This window comes from Lacerta agilis, chromosome 17 (genome assembly GCF_009819535.1).
Source record: "Lacerta agilis isolate rLacAgi1 chromosome 17, rLacAgi1.pri, whole genome shotgun sequence".
In the NCBI taxonomy this organism is placed as follows: Eukaryota; Metazoa; Chordata; class Lepidosauria; order Squamata; family Lacertidae; genus Lacerta; species Lacerta agilis.
Window position 1 is genome coordinate 29,758,071 of NC_046328.1, and position 14,291 is coordinate 29,772,361.

The 14,291-nt window shown below is 49.7% G+C and overlaps 1 protein-coding gene across 3 annotated transcripts in view; it reads left to right on the forward strand.

Moving 5' to 3' along the window:
- Positions 1 to 2,224: 2,224 nt before the first annotated feature.
- POLR2G (RNA polymerase II subunit G) overlaps positions 2,225 to 14,291 on the forward strand; it is a 70,207-nt gene continuing 58,140 nt past the window's right edge. For 2 of the 3 annotated variants that reach the window (XM_033135837.1, XM_033135836.1), the window contains exons 1-7: positions 2,225 to 2,318; positions 4,229 to 4,338; positions 5,728 to 5,887; positions 6,353 to 6,403; positions 6,574 to 6,639; positions 6,833 to 6,904; positions 7,366 to 7,399. In XM_033135837.1, coding sequence (XP_032991728.1) covers positions 2,307 to 2,318; positions 4,229 to 4,338; positions 5,728 to 5,887; positions 6,353 to 6,403; positions 6,574 to 6,639; positions 6,833 to 6,904; positions 7,366 to 7,399 — 505 coding nt within the window. In that variant the 5' untranslated portion in view covers positions 2,225 to 2,306. Of the gene's footprint in view, positions 2,319 to 4,228; positions 4,339 to 5,727; positions 5,888 to 6,352; positions 6,404 to 6,573; positions 6,640 to 6,832; positions 6,905 to 7,365; positions 7,400 to 7,840; positions 8,024 to 14,291 lie in introns of those variants that run through there. The other variant, XM_033135835.1, reaches the window with a different exon arrangement.

Below are 14,291 nucleotides of genomic sequence, written 5' to 3' on the forward strand. Positions count from 1 at the left end.
GGGAAATCAACTGAAAATCAGAAAATGGGTAAATCAGCCAGAAGTCAGATATCAGCTGGAGATCAGGTATCAGCTGGAAATAAATGATGAGGCAGGGAAATTAGAAATCAGTATGACAGGGAAAGGGTCCTCAGGTAGGTTTATTTTGGGGGGAAATTAACTCAGGGAGCATGTTAGAGTTGGGGATTTATGTGCGTTAAGCTGCAATCCTGTGTATGTCTACTCAGAAGTAAGTCCCACTGAGTTCAATAGAACTCCCATGAAAATTGTTGTGGAATTACAGCCTAAATGTAAATGAGCTTTAAGCAGTGAGTGAGACAGTTCACCCTCTTTGGGGATAGGGAAATGCTTGGGCTTGGATTGGGTTGGGGCTGGAGTTGCTTTCTTAGCAGAATTTATTTTTGATATTACAAGTGTTTTTAATAAAGAAGTCAAATTTTGTTGGTGTCTTATTCATTGACTGCACACCCAACCAGTTTTTTAATTCTCAATATAATCTAAAGTGTGCAAGCCATGCTTCTGGTTCTTTATGGAGTACAGGAAGACAGGTCTCTGCCCTGAGGAGCTTACAGTATAAAACGTGAGTCAGGGGTAAGGGACGGAAGTGGAGGCAGGAATAAATAGGGATGCAGTATGCTGGATGTGGAGAACATTTGGGCCCTCCAGGCATTGCTGAACTACAGCTCCCATCAGCCCCAGCAAGCATGGCCAATGGGCAGGGATGATGGGAGTTGTAGTCTAGCAACATCTGGAGGGCCAGAGTTTCTGATACCTGCTGCCCTGGACTCCTTTGGGAGGAAAGGCAGGACATAAATGTAATAAATAATATGCAGTGACCTGTTTATTGAGCATTCTTCCTGATGTATTTGCAAGGAGGCTAGACAATGTTCATTCTGATTTGCTGACAGAAGGTGGTATAGCAGCAGGGCATGGGGAGTTTAGGGGATTGTGCCAAAGCTTCATAGAAAAGGTGGGTTTTGAGGAGGAATTTGAAGGAAGTGCTTTGGTTTTTGCCAGCTGAGATGTAGGACCCACCCTATTCTTGCAGGATTGCAATTTGTTTTAAACTGTGTTTAACGTTTTGTTTTAAATTGTTCTGACCTGCCCTGGGATGGTAGGATGAAGGGCGGGTAATAAATTGTATTATTACTGATGATGATGATGATGATACAGCAGGTATCTCATGGGCGTTTTGGGAGTTTCAAACATATGGAGAAAAGAGCACTTCCATATGGTAATGATCTCTGGGTTTAAACTACCTCACAGGGTTGTTGTGAGGATAGAACAAGGAGAGGAGGAAAGCATCTATGCTGTCTTGAGCTTCTTGGAGGAAAAGCAGAATATAGATGTTAATAATGAAGAGCGATAATATGAAAACAACAGTATGATGACATAGCTTAGTCAATAGAGCAAGAGACTCTATATCTCAGGGTTGTAGGTTTGAGCCCCATGTTGGGCAAAAGATTATTTCATTGCAAGGGTTTGGATTAGATGAGCCTCGTGGTCCTTTCCAACTCTACAATTCTATGACAAATAAGAGCACACACACAAAATAAAAAGTGAGTAAAAGCAGCTGCTAAAACCAATTCGTTGCTCATTGTTTCCAGCAAGTTAAAAGCAATCCATTAAGAAAAAAAACCTTGAATACACAGCTTCTGGTGACGTGCAGAGAGCCTCCCTCAAAGCACAGGGAAATTACAGGTAGCTCCCATAGGAACATAGGACGTTGCTGAGTCAGATGATTGGTCCACCTAGGTGCTCAGTGTTGCCAGCACTGACTGGCAGCAGCCTTCCAGGGTTTCAGACAAGGAATCTCTCCTAGGCCTACCTAGAGATGACAGGATTTGAACCTTGGACCCTCAGGTGAGTGGCTACTAACCTTACTGGCTGTGTTCTCCCTCCAGGGTCAGAGGCAGCATATGTCTCTGAATTCCAGGCTGGCTGGGCCGATCCAGCTGTAAGACCCTTCTCATGTTCTGATGTCTAGCAAACGTCTTCTATGGAAAGAGTTCCCCCCCCCCCCACTATATACATCCCACTAATAGGAGAGCCCTGCGCACCCGCCATGACACTATAGGCACTGGCATCGACCGCTGAGGCGCACGCGCAGGCAAGCAACGTTCCCCTCCCCTGTCCCGGCAGCTTCCTGTTTTCTTCGTAGGCGGCAATGGAATCCCATCGCCGCGCAGCCAATCAGGACGAAGCTGCCTTGCAACATTTAGAACGTACAGCGTCTCTGCGTTCCTTCCGGTCTCGAAAAGAGAAAAGAGGTGCGTACGCGCGCGTGCGCGCAGGGAGGCACCAGGATGTTTTACCATGTGAGTATTTTTTAAATTATTATTACTGGGGAGTCTTAGGTTTTACCTCATTTCCTGCTCGAGTGCTACCCGGGCACCCCACGTGGGAAGTGAAAGATGTGGTCGCGGGGGCAAATGAATGATGTGTAACGTCAAGGAGACATTCTGGCCCTTCCGTCGTTATGTAGTCTTGTAATAACTCGGTCGGTAGAACATGAGACTCTTAATCTCAGGGCTGCAGGTTTGAGCCCCACTTGGGCAAAAGATTCCTGCATCGCAGGGGGTTGGACTAGATGACCCCCGTGGTCCCTTCCAACTTTACAAGTTCTGGCATTCTGTGTTTCTGTTGCCACTCTGGGGAGTTCACTCAAGTGTTGGTGGCACCCAGTTGGAAGAGGAGGAGATCTTGGACAGGGGAGATCAAACGCAGCGCTGCTACTTGCCGCCCTCATCAGGTGGTATGCAGCCGAGTTTTACTCAGGGTAGACCTGTTGAAATGAATGTCCATAACCTAGTCTTGTTCGTGGATTTCAGCAAGTCTGCCCTGAACAGAACCTTGACTACTCCAGCCCAGCACAGCACTGTTTTGTGACTGTTAGCTTAGAGGATTTTTTTTTTTAATGTATAGGATTTTATTTATTTATTGCAGTTATTTTCCTCCCCCATCATTTAGCCCAGACACTGAGGTCCAGCTCCAAGGGCCCTCTGGTGGTTCCCTCACTACAGATGTCAAGAAAATAAACAACCTTTAGAAGACATCTGAAGGCAGCCCTGCTTAGAGAAGTTTTTAATGTCTGATGTTTTAACTCTTAATAATAATAATAATAATAATAATATTCTGTTCCCAGCCACCCAGAGTGGCTGGGGAAACCCAGCCAGATGGGTGAGGTTATTATTATTATTATTATTATTATTATTATTATTATTATTAATCCCTTCCAGAACAAGGTGACATATGTGGCTCTCCCTCATCTCATTTAATTCCCTTAGGCTGAGAAGCAATGAGGTCCGTGGCCAAGTGGGAATTTAACCCCTGGTCTCCCAGGTAGTGATCCAACATTCTAACCACGACACCACTCTAGCTCTCAAATCAGCCTGAATCATCAGAAATGGCTCTGTCACTCTATTGACTGTGATGGCAAATGGAGCCTCCCTTGTCCACAGACATTATACCTCTGAAGTAGTTGCTGTGCACACACATCAGGTGGCAGCTGCATCTGTCTGGCTCCCTGCTGACATCTGGATGCTGGGCTAGATTCAGATCTTTGGGTGGCCCAGCAGTTCTCTACTGCAATCCTAAACCTGCTTACCTGGGAGTAGACCTCATTGAAAATACTGGGGAAGGGTCACAGCTCAGAGCATTGCATGCAGAAGCTCCCAGGTTCAACCCTGGGAGCTTCCTTGAGAAGCCAGTGTAGTGCAGTGGTTAATTGCTGGACCTGGGAGACCTGGGTTCACTCAGCCATGACACTCACCGTGTGACCTTGGGCCAACCATTGTTTCTCTGCCTACTTTGCAGCAGGGCTGTTGTGAGGATTAAATTAGGGGGAGAACCATGTGCAGGCACCTTGAGCCTCTGGGATACACAAAGTAGTATCCCAAAGTAGCACACGAAAGCTCATACCAAGAACAAACTCAGTTGGTCTCTAAGGTGCTACTGGAAAGAATTTTTGATTTTGTTTTGACAAAGTAGTAAGTGTTTTTTTAAAAAAAGTACCCAAGTGTGTTACTGGAATTAAGCTTGTGACTAGGTGCTGCAATGAGTCCCCTCTTGTCACCATTCTGTGACAGGGCCTTCTCCCTCCACTTGCCTTCCTTTGGCTGTGTAGACCAGCTGTCACAGTGCAGTGGGAATCAGGTCTAACGTTGCTATTTGCTGAGTGGCTGTTGCGCTAATGTCTCTTTCTGCTTCACACCGGTTTTGCCTCCAGATCTCATTGGAACACGAAATCCTGTTGCACCCTCGTTACTTTGGGCCCAACCTCCTCAACACTGTTAAGCAGAAGCTCTTTACCGAGGTGGAGGGGACTTGCACGGGCAAGTAAGTGAAAGAGCATATTGGGATCCTCTGTCTCTGTTACGTTTGGCGGTGTAGATCAGCAATGGCCTGGATGAGATGCACATTTAAACCAGTGTCATCCCTGGTTTTCCCTCCAAAGAATCTTGGTAACTGTAGTTTAAATCAGATCTTTATGTGGAACAATGAGGACTGAAATCTTACTTTGTTTTTAGGTGAAGGTTCATAACCCAGTGGGCGAGCATTTTGGCAGCTCTAAGGTTCTGGAGACGAGTACTCTGCTGCAGAAATAGTAATGGGTCTTTGACACACACACACACACACACACCCCACAATCCCACATTGTTGCACCACTGCCCCCTGAGAAGCAGGATTGGATTTCTGCAATGTGCTCTACGTGGGGCTACCTTTGAAGGTGACACAGAAACTACGACTAATCTAGCAACTGGGATCAGCCACTGGGACCATATACCATCAAACTGGTCCTAAAGGATCTTCATTGGCTCCCAGTGCGTTTCCAAGCACAATTCAAAGTGTTGGTGCTGACCTTTAAAGCCCTAAACGGCCTCGGCCCAGTATACCTAAAGGAGCGTCTCCACCCACATTGTTCAGCCCAGACACTGAGGTCCAGCTCTAAGGAGGGCCTTCTGGTGGTCCCTCATTGCAAGAAGTGAGGTTACAGGGAACCAGGCAGAGGGCCTTCTCGGTAGTGGCGCCCGCCCTGTGGAACGCCCTCCCATCAGATGTCAAGGAAATAAACAACTGTCTGACTTTTAGAGGACATCTGAAGGCAACCCTGTTTAGGGAAGTTTTTAATGTTTGACCTTTTATCGTGTTTTTAATATTCTGTTGGGAGCCGCCCAGAGTGGCTGGGGAAACCCAGCCAGATGGGTGGGGTATAAATAATATATTATTATTATTATTATTAGTAGTAGTAGTAGTAGTAGTAGTATTTTATTATTGTTAAAACAGCCTGAGCCAGGATTAACTCATGAAACTATGACCAACAGCTTAAAAAAACAAAACAACCAGATGCCTAAAAGCAAAGGGATGGAAAAAGTTAACTTACTTACTCCACTCCCATCGCTTAGTCACTGAGGTCCTGCTCCGAGGGCCTTCTGGCAGTTTCTTCACTGCGAGAAGCAGGAGTTACAGGGTACCAGGCAGAGGGCCTTCTCAGTAGTGGCACCCGCACTGTGGAACGCCCTCCCATCCGATGTGAAGGAGATAAACAACTGTCTGACTTTCAGAAGACATCTGAAGCCAGCCCTGTATTGGCAAGTTCCTAATGTTTTATGTTTTATGGTGTTTTTACATTTTGCTGGAAGCTGCGCAGAGTGACTGGGGCAACCCAGTCAGATGGGTGGCATATAAATAATAAAATTATTGTTAATTATTTCTCCTCCTTCACAGATATGGCTTTGTAATCGCTGTCACTACCATTGACAACATTGGTGCGGGTGTGATCCAGCCTGGGCGCGGCTTTGTCCTTTACCCGGTCAAATACAAGGCCATCGTCTTCCGGCCTTTCAAGGGTGAAGTGGTGGATGCTGTTGTGACTCAGGTGAACAAGGTGAGGTGAAACGTCTTGGTCCACATCCGCACCGTACATTTCAAGTGCTACAGCCTCGCTTTATACAGTCGTGGCTTTCCCCACACAATCCCGGGAACTGGAATTTGTGAAAGGTGCTGAGAGTTTTTAGGAGGCCTTTATTCCCCTCACAGAGTTCCCAGAGTTGTTAAACAATCAATCCTCCTTCCCAGAGAATTCTGGGAACTGTATCTCTGCGAGGGGAAAATGGCCGCCTCACAACTCTCTGCACCCTTAACAAACCACAACACCCAGGATTCTTTGGGGGGGAAGCCATGCTGGTTAAGGCCCTGTTAAGAGGAAGTCCTGTTGCACTGGAGGGCCCCTCTGACTCGCTTTGCCGACGCCTGCCCCAAAGTCCTGGCCTGCCTTTCCTTGTGCGAACGCCGACATACTTTCAAGATGGGGGTTGCTTGAGAGTGATGTTTTTTGTTGTTCTCTCACCAGGTCGGACTCTTCACTGAAATTGGGCCCATGTCTTGCTTCATTTCGCGACATGTAAGTGCCCTAGGCTTGGCGGGGGGGTGAGGGCCAATGTCTCAGCGGCTTCCAGAAGGGCTGTGAGGGTGTCAGAGAATGCCGTCCGTCCTCTACCACAGAACTATCAGCCCATCTTCCCTTTCGCCTCCCCTTCAGCTGCTCATATCCCCTCTTAATTCTCTTTGCAGTCCATTCCCTCTGAAATGGAATTTGACCCCAACTCCAATCCTCCATGCTACAAAACTGTAGATGAGGTAAGTGATCCTCTCCTTAGAAGCAGTTCAGAGAGGGGCTTTGCCTACCACCTTCCTCCTCCACAGTCTCTGTGTTGTTGGCTCTGGCGCCACCTACTGGCTGGCTCCCTGCCCTCTGCCCTACCATTCCCCAATGGGCACCAGCCAGTCGTTGAGCACAGCCCTTCGCTGTCTCCTTCCCCCCCCAACACAGGATATTGTCATCCAGCAAGACGATGAGATCAGGCTGAAGATTGTGGGCACCCGCGTGGACAAGAACGATATTGTGAGTTGTAAGAGTATTTATTTGCACCCTGACTTTTTCAACCAAATGATTTTTGAAGGCAGCTTATAAGCAGCAGGCCATAATAAAACAGCAACAGCAGTTCACACACGGACACACACATATACCCACCACCCTCCTGGCTCAGAGGCAGTGTGGAGTAGCGGTTAGAGTGCTAGACGGGGACCTGGGGGACCAGGGTTCAAATCCTCACTGAGCCATGGAGCTCCCCTTGGGCCAGTCACTGTGTCTCAGCCTAGCTTTGCCTACCTCTCAGGTCTGTTGTGAGGAGAACATGAAGAGGAGGGAAAGGGTCTACTCCACTTCGATTGATATTTTTAACGGATACTTTTTTTTGATTTTATTCTTATATGTTCTATACCGCCTCGGTATATTTTTTATGAAAGTGTGAGTTTAAAGTAAATGAAGATTTTTTTTAAAAAAAAAATCTCTCTCTTTTGCAGTTTGCTATTGGGTCCCTCATGGATGATTACCTTGGTAAGTTTCTGTCTTTTGCCAGCATGGCAGATTCCAAAAGATTTTAAAAATAATTGAATTATTCAAGGGGGGGGGAGAGACTTTAAAAAGGGAATTGGGAACTTGAAAGATCAGTAAGGGTTAAAGTATAGCCAGGCCATGTGATGGGATTATCTTCCCACTACAGAAGTGGGGGGCCTATTTCAGCTTGAGGGGGCCACATTCCCTCTGGGTAATTTTCTGGGAGCTGCATTGCCTGTGGTGGGTGGGGTGAGAGGTGACAGTGGGTGGAGCAATGGATGTGAATTTTACTTTACGGTGGGCTCGTATGCCCACCTGCACTCTCGGGGGACTTGTGCTTCTTTTGGACCTCATGCAGGTTCAAACCACAATGGGAGTTCATTGCAGTTGCACCTTTGGGGTCGGTGGGCTCACTTCTCCCCCTCCTGCTTTTCCCCACAGGCCTTGTCAGCTGAAGCCACCCATCCCTTGGCTGTGTGCGGAAGATCCTGGCCTGTGGCTTCTAGAAGTTGTATTTATAACCCACGAACCCCTTTTATCCCGGACTGTCGGCAGCTGAGTGACGGAAGGCTGGACGGATATGACCCCCTCCCTTCATTAAAGGGTTTTTTGTTCTGTGTTCAAGTCTGCCTCCTCCGTGTTTTCCCCCTCCCTCTTCCCTGCACCCCTGTCCAACCTCCTTTTCCTCCCATCCTTTGCATATGGGGTGGGGCAGGATTAGGAACACTGGAAACTGCTTCACACTGAGCCAGACCATTGGGTTCACCTAGCTCAGTACTGCCTACACTGACCGGCAGCCAGTCTCTAGGGTTTCAGGCAGGGAGTCTTTCCCAGCCCTGACTGTCATTGAACCAGGGACCTTCTGCATGCGAAGCAGATGCTCTTCCAGCTGCTAAAAATCCTCTAAAAATAGAGATTCCTGTCCTCATGGATCTCAGGGAAGGGCTGGTTTCAACAGGCATCTGCCTCATTATCCTGATCAGAAATGTGGGTCCATGCATGCAGCTCAGTTTTGTCTCCACTGACCGGCAGTGGTGCTCCAGGATTTCCAGAAGGGAACAGGCACCGTTGTGGCTTGGAGTGGGTGAAGCAAGGTGTGGCAATCACACAGATCCCCCGGTCGTTCCATGGACTGTTGACCCTGTGCGACCACTAATCGGCTGCTACCAACCAGGTTCTCCCCGGCAATTCAGTCGGGTTGTAACGTAATAACAAAGAATCCAGTTTATTGTGAACGCAGACAGGTTTTTAATACATCGAAACACTGTAATCCGATTCACTCTCTCTGTTTCCCCTCTGTCTCTAACCCACTCTAACTCCTATGCCTCCCAACATCCAACCATCTTCCGCAGGGGACAGGCTCCCTTGTGGCTTGGAGTGGGTGAAGCAAGGCCTTTGGGGGACAGATGAGTGGCAGGCCAAGGCTATGGGATGTCTAGAAAGGGAGATCGGAGCCAAGCCAGTTGCCTTTAGCCACCTGGCCCCTTCATTTGAGAGTAGGAATGAATTTCCATTCTGTTTCCCATTTTCCTGGTATTAAATTTGGTTCTCTGCATTTCTGCAGCAACCTGGGATTATTATTTTTACTATAGGAAGAACATTCACCAGCACTTTATGTAGGGAAATACCAAATCCCTGGTTTTGGAAATAAAGGTCTTGGGGTAATTAGAATCGCGGGTATCACTGTATAAGGGAGGATGCCTTTAAGGAATGTAAAAATGGGGGTGCCTTTAAGAAGATCTTGAGAGATATGTAAGTTTTGGCCTCAGAGAAGCACCCTGGCCTGACGAGAATGGGGTTGGGGCCAACTGGTGCTCATTAGGCTGATGAGTAATTCAGGAGGTAACAGCCCAGACTCACAGCTGCCCTCTGATCAGTGACAGCTGTGACTAACGATCTTAGGGCAGTAATTGGCCAGCGGGGGTGGGCTAACCCCTTATCTAGGCTGGGCTGTGTCAAGGAGACAGCAGGGCTGGGGGGAGACTTCAGAGCTTGGAGTCTGCCTATTGCTGGAACATCATCGCTGAAGAGCTGAGGCGTCGAAGGACTTTCCCTCCCCATCAACCATTATGTCCTGGGGGAGTGCTTGAGGACTTTTGCCAGCTCTTTCAGATGCTAAGCAGTTGAGTATCTATCCCTGCCGAGAAGGAGAGGGATCAAGTATGTGTATTGAGTCTAGTTAATTAGATGTTTTGTTGTTTTAAGTTTGTGCCTTGTTCTGTGAAAACTGTGCCTTTTGTGTTTTACTGATCCTTAAGTAAAAGATATTTTAGAGAACTTTTGTTCCTGTGTTTTGTTCCCTCCATTGTTTGCTTGGCTATTCCAGTCCTTGCCAATCAGCTACTCTACCGTTAGTTTACTATTTGGGGCTCTGTTTGAGCCGGGGGGAGGCTGTCTGCGGGAGTACAGGGAAAGCGGCCCCCGCGCTTTGGCCTGTAGCGACAGCCAGGTCCCGACCCAGGGGGTGGTGGCAGCAAGATACCTTCTGTGACCCGGCCGGAGGGCTGGGTACAGGCAAAAAGTAAAAGTAAAAGGGAAAAAACCCCGCTATTTCCCCCTGCTTGCTGGAGAAGGGGTGGAGGGAAGCGGGGTAGTAACGCTACATGGTGGCAAAGCGGTGGGAAAAGACCAAGCAAACAGGAGTGAATTAGGAAACGTTGTTTTGTGGCACATTTTCCGAACAAGGGGCAAGCGGTTTGTTATTTTGCTAGCTAGGAAATGGCAGCAGGCAGAGATTCTGGAGAGCTCTCTCTGGCCTTGCGAGGCTTAGATTTGAGAGGAACTCCGTCGCACCAACTGAGAAATGTAAAAGAAGAGCAGTGGTTTCAAAGGGTGCCGGTGAGAACATCGGTCCCAAGCCAGCTTTTGACCACACACGTCGAAAGGAGCAGTGAAGCAGGGGCCGGGGAGATAGAACTGCCGGGACTCAAGGAGTTAACAACCCCAAGTGCCCAGGCGGGAGTCCAGCCGAGAGACCCGCTTCTGTTCCAGCCGGTGTGGAGACGAGATGAGCAGCGGGGAGGCTTCCACGCGCGCAGCTTGTCGGAGAGTAAAGGACGTTTTGTGAGCAGTGAAATCAAGGCGCGCTCGGAGGAGGGCAGCCGGTCTACACCGAGGCGTTCCCGGGAAAGTGGTTTTGAGGCGGGGCGCCCGTTCTTCCAGCGGATGGAGCAACCTAGGAGCCCAGGGCCAGTGCTGACCACGGAAGCCAGGAGCCTCAGAGAGGAGCTGATTCCAGCAACGGAGGAGGTGAGGTGTTTGGAAAGGAGCGCAGAGAAACAGCGACCTGCGCCCCAACACCCCACCAGTCCCAGAGGGGCCGAAGCAGGCCAGCCAAGCTATGCTGAACCGCCGCCCCGAGTCCGGGGCTGGACAGAATTAAGGGGGCCGTCGTATTACCCAGGGGAGGAGGAGGAGGAGTATTATCAGGGGCCAGTGGGTCCCCCATATCGCCCGAGGGTTTGGAGCTCGAGGGACGTGGATTTTCGTCTCCTGCCCAAGTACGTGCCCCCCACTGACGTTTTGAGCTATCTAACGTTGTTTGAACGCTCATGCCAAGACCAGGGGGTACCGCTGGAGATGTATGTGGTGCTGCTCAGGACTTTGCTCTCGGGGGAGCTCTTAGAACTCTTGGGGCGTCTTCCGGCCTCGAAATGTAACAATTACCCCCATTTCAAAGAACTTGTGTCTCGCCGGTACTGTTTTAACGCAGACACCTACCGGAGAAGGTTCAGGGAGGTGGAGAGACCTGGTCCGAATGAAAGTCTGACATTGTTGGCAGACAAAATGTTGCAAAACTTTGAGTTGTGGGTGGCTGCGGAAGGTATACGAACTTTGGAAGATATGTACCAGCTGATCCTGAGGGAGCAGTACTATAAAGCGTTGTCTCCCGAGTTGGCTAGTTTGGTGGCAGATCAAGCCCCGAGGACTCTAGATGAGGCGGCCAGGTTGGCGGAAACGTTCAGGCAGAATCGCGCCGCCACAATGTTTAAACATCAGCCGGGAGGGGGGCGTACCATCACCCCTGGGGCTGGTGTGAAAGCAGGAATGTCCGCTGGAGGCGAAGGGACTAAGGCAGCGTCTCCTGGGAAAGGGTCATCGACAGGAGGGGCTGACAAAGGGAAAGTAAATCCCAGTTCTGGACTGTGTTTTTTTTGTAAACGGCCTGGCCACATAAAAAACGAATGTGTGGAATGGGCGAAGAGGAAGGGGGCTGTAGTAACATCTACCCCTGCGATAAGGGCCTTCCAACAGAAGGAGGACTGGGACGTGGAAGCCGCAAGGCTGCAGCAGGCAAAGAACCAGGCAAGGGCGTGGAGCGAGGGCGTTTCCCCACCTGCGCCGAGCCAGCCGTCAGCAGCCGGGACCTTGGCGTCTGCGGCGGTACCGGGCGTGTGCCTGGCCGAGATCAAGGGTGTGACCGCCCCGCATAGGGAGTGGGCTCAAGCGCAGTTTACTGCACCCATCTGGGTAAATGGCATACGGGCATTGGCCTATCGAGACTCTGGGGCAGACATTACGAGCGTGTCCAAAGAACTGGTGTCGCTGGGTCAGCTGCAGCCCCAGAGATTGAAGATTAGCCCGTATGGAGCCTCCCCATTCGACCAACTAACTGCCATGGTACAGGTGGAGTATAAGGGGTACGAAGGGCCACAGCTAGTTTTGGTCCACGAGCCCCATGCGTGCCCAGCGGAGGTCCTGGTGGGAAACGACTTGGCGTACAAGGTTTTTGTGAAGAACGAACTGGGGGACTGCTCTGTGGAAGCAACCCCTGTGGCCGAGACTCTGGAGGGAGGTGGGAGGCGGCTTCTTAATGTAACCTCAGTAGAAATGTTGCAAGAACTACCCTTTTTCTCTATGGAGGAGGGGGAGGAAAGTTCATCTTGTGCAGTCCCTACTACTCAAGAGGAGGATTCCTCATGCTTCCAGAGTCGAGAAGGAGGGGGGAGCATGGGGCCCATTACCCTTGAGGAAGGGGGACTTGAAACTGCTGAGGGGCGGGGGGGGGAGGAACTTCCCACGCCTGGGAATGAGACATCTGGGGAACGTGAAACAGCTGAGTCACCCGAAGGGGGAGAAAGTTTGGTTGCCCAGCCTAGGAGGGAGGGGGAGGCCCCGATCCAGCTAGGAGGTCAGCAGGAGTGTGGTTATGATGGGAAAGCTAGAGAGAAGAGTTTTTCGGTTGGGGATAGTGTGTTGATTGTGAGACCAGTACGACCACACAAGCTGGCTACAAAGTGGGAAGGGCCTGGTGTAATAAAACAAAGGCTCAGTGCTGTTCGCTATGTAGTAGAATGTAAAAAACTGCACGCCAAGCCCAGGGAGTACCACGTGACTGCCTTAAAGCTATTCGTGACTCCTGGGATGGCGGGGGTGCCAGCTTATTCGAGCAGCCTGGAAAGGGGCCCTCCAGGGCCTGTGGATTTGTTGACCGGGTGCCAGCAAGCCGGACGCTTAGCCGAGGTCGAGCAGTTCCCGAAGCTAATGGAACGACCGTCTGTAGAATCGCTGGTTAGAGAGGGTAAAGAATTTCCATCACAAATTGCTGCAGGGGAGTTGGGTGTTGCAGGATTGCCAGTTCACAGTGACCCATATTCCTGAAGAGGCGAATGTGGCAGCTGATACTCTAAGTTGTTTTCATAACTCTGTGGAGTGGTTGTTTGCTCCAAAAGGTACTGGGTGACTATTTACCTCAGTAGTATTAAGAAGGGAAATTTGGGGCCTGGAACCCCAAATTTCCTTTTAGGAGGGAGGGTGTAGGGAAATACCAAATCCCTGGTTTGGAAATAAAGGTCTTGGGGTAATTAGAATCGCGGGTATCACTGTATAAGGGAGGATGCCTTTAAGGAATGTAAAAATGGGGGTGCCTTTAAGAAGATCTTGAGAGATATGTAAGTTTTGGCCTCAGAGAAGCACCCTGGCCTGACGAGAATGGGGTTGGGGCCAACTGGTGCTCGTTAGGCTGATGAGTAATTCAGGAGGTAACAGCCCAGACTCACAGCTGCCCTCTGATCAGTGACAGCTGTGACTAACGATCTTAGGGCAGTAATTGGCCAGCGGGGGTGGGCTAACCCCTTATCTAGGCTGGGCTGTGTCAAGGAGACAGCAGGGCTGGGGGGAGACTTCAGAGCTTGGAGTCTGCCTATTGCTGGAACATCATCGCTGAAGAGCTGAGGCGTCGAAGGACTTTCCCTCCCCATCAACCATTATGTCCTGGGGGAGTGCTTGAGGACTTTTGCCAGCTCTTTCAGATGCTAAGCAGTTGAGTATCTATCCCTGCCGAGAAGGAGAGGGATCAAGTATGTGTATTGAGTCTAGTTAATTAGATGTTTTGTTGTTTTAAGTTTGTGCCTTGTTCTGTGAAAACTGTGCCTTTTGTGTTTTACTGATCCTTAAGTAAAAGATATTTTAGAGAACTTTTGTTCCTGTGTTTTGTTCCCTCCATTGTTTGCTTGGCTATTCCAGTCCTTGCCAATCGGCTACTCTACCGTTAGTTTACTATTTGGGGCTCTGTTTGAGCCGGGGGGAGGCTGTCTGCGGGAGTACAGGGAAAGCGGCCCCCGCGCTTTGGCCTGTAGCGACAGCCAGGTCCCGACCCAGGGGGTGGTGGCAGCAAGATACCTTCTGTGACCCGGCCGGAGGGCTGGGTACAGGCAAAAAGTAAAAGTAAAAGGGAAAAAAACCCCGCTATTTCCCCCTGCTTGCTGGAGAAGGGGTGGAGGGAAGCGGGGTAGTAACGCTACATGGTGGCAAAGCGGTGGGAAAAGACCAAGCAAACAGGAGTGAATTAGGAAACGTTGTTTTGTGGCACATTTTCCGAACAAGGGGCAAGCGGTTTGTTATTTTGCTAGCTAGGAAATGGCAGCAGGCAGAGATTCTGGAGAGCTCTCTC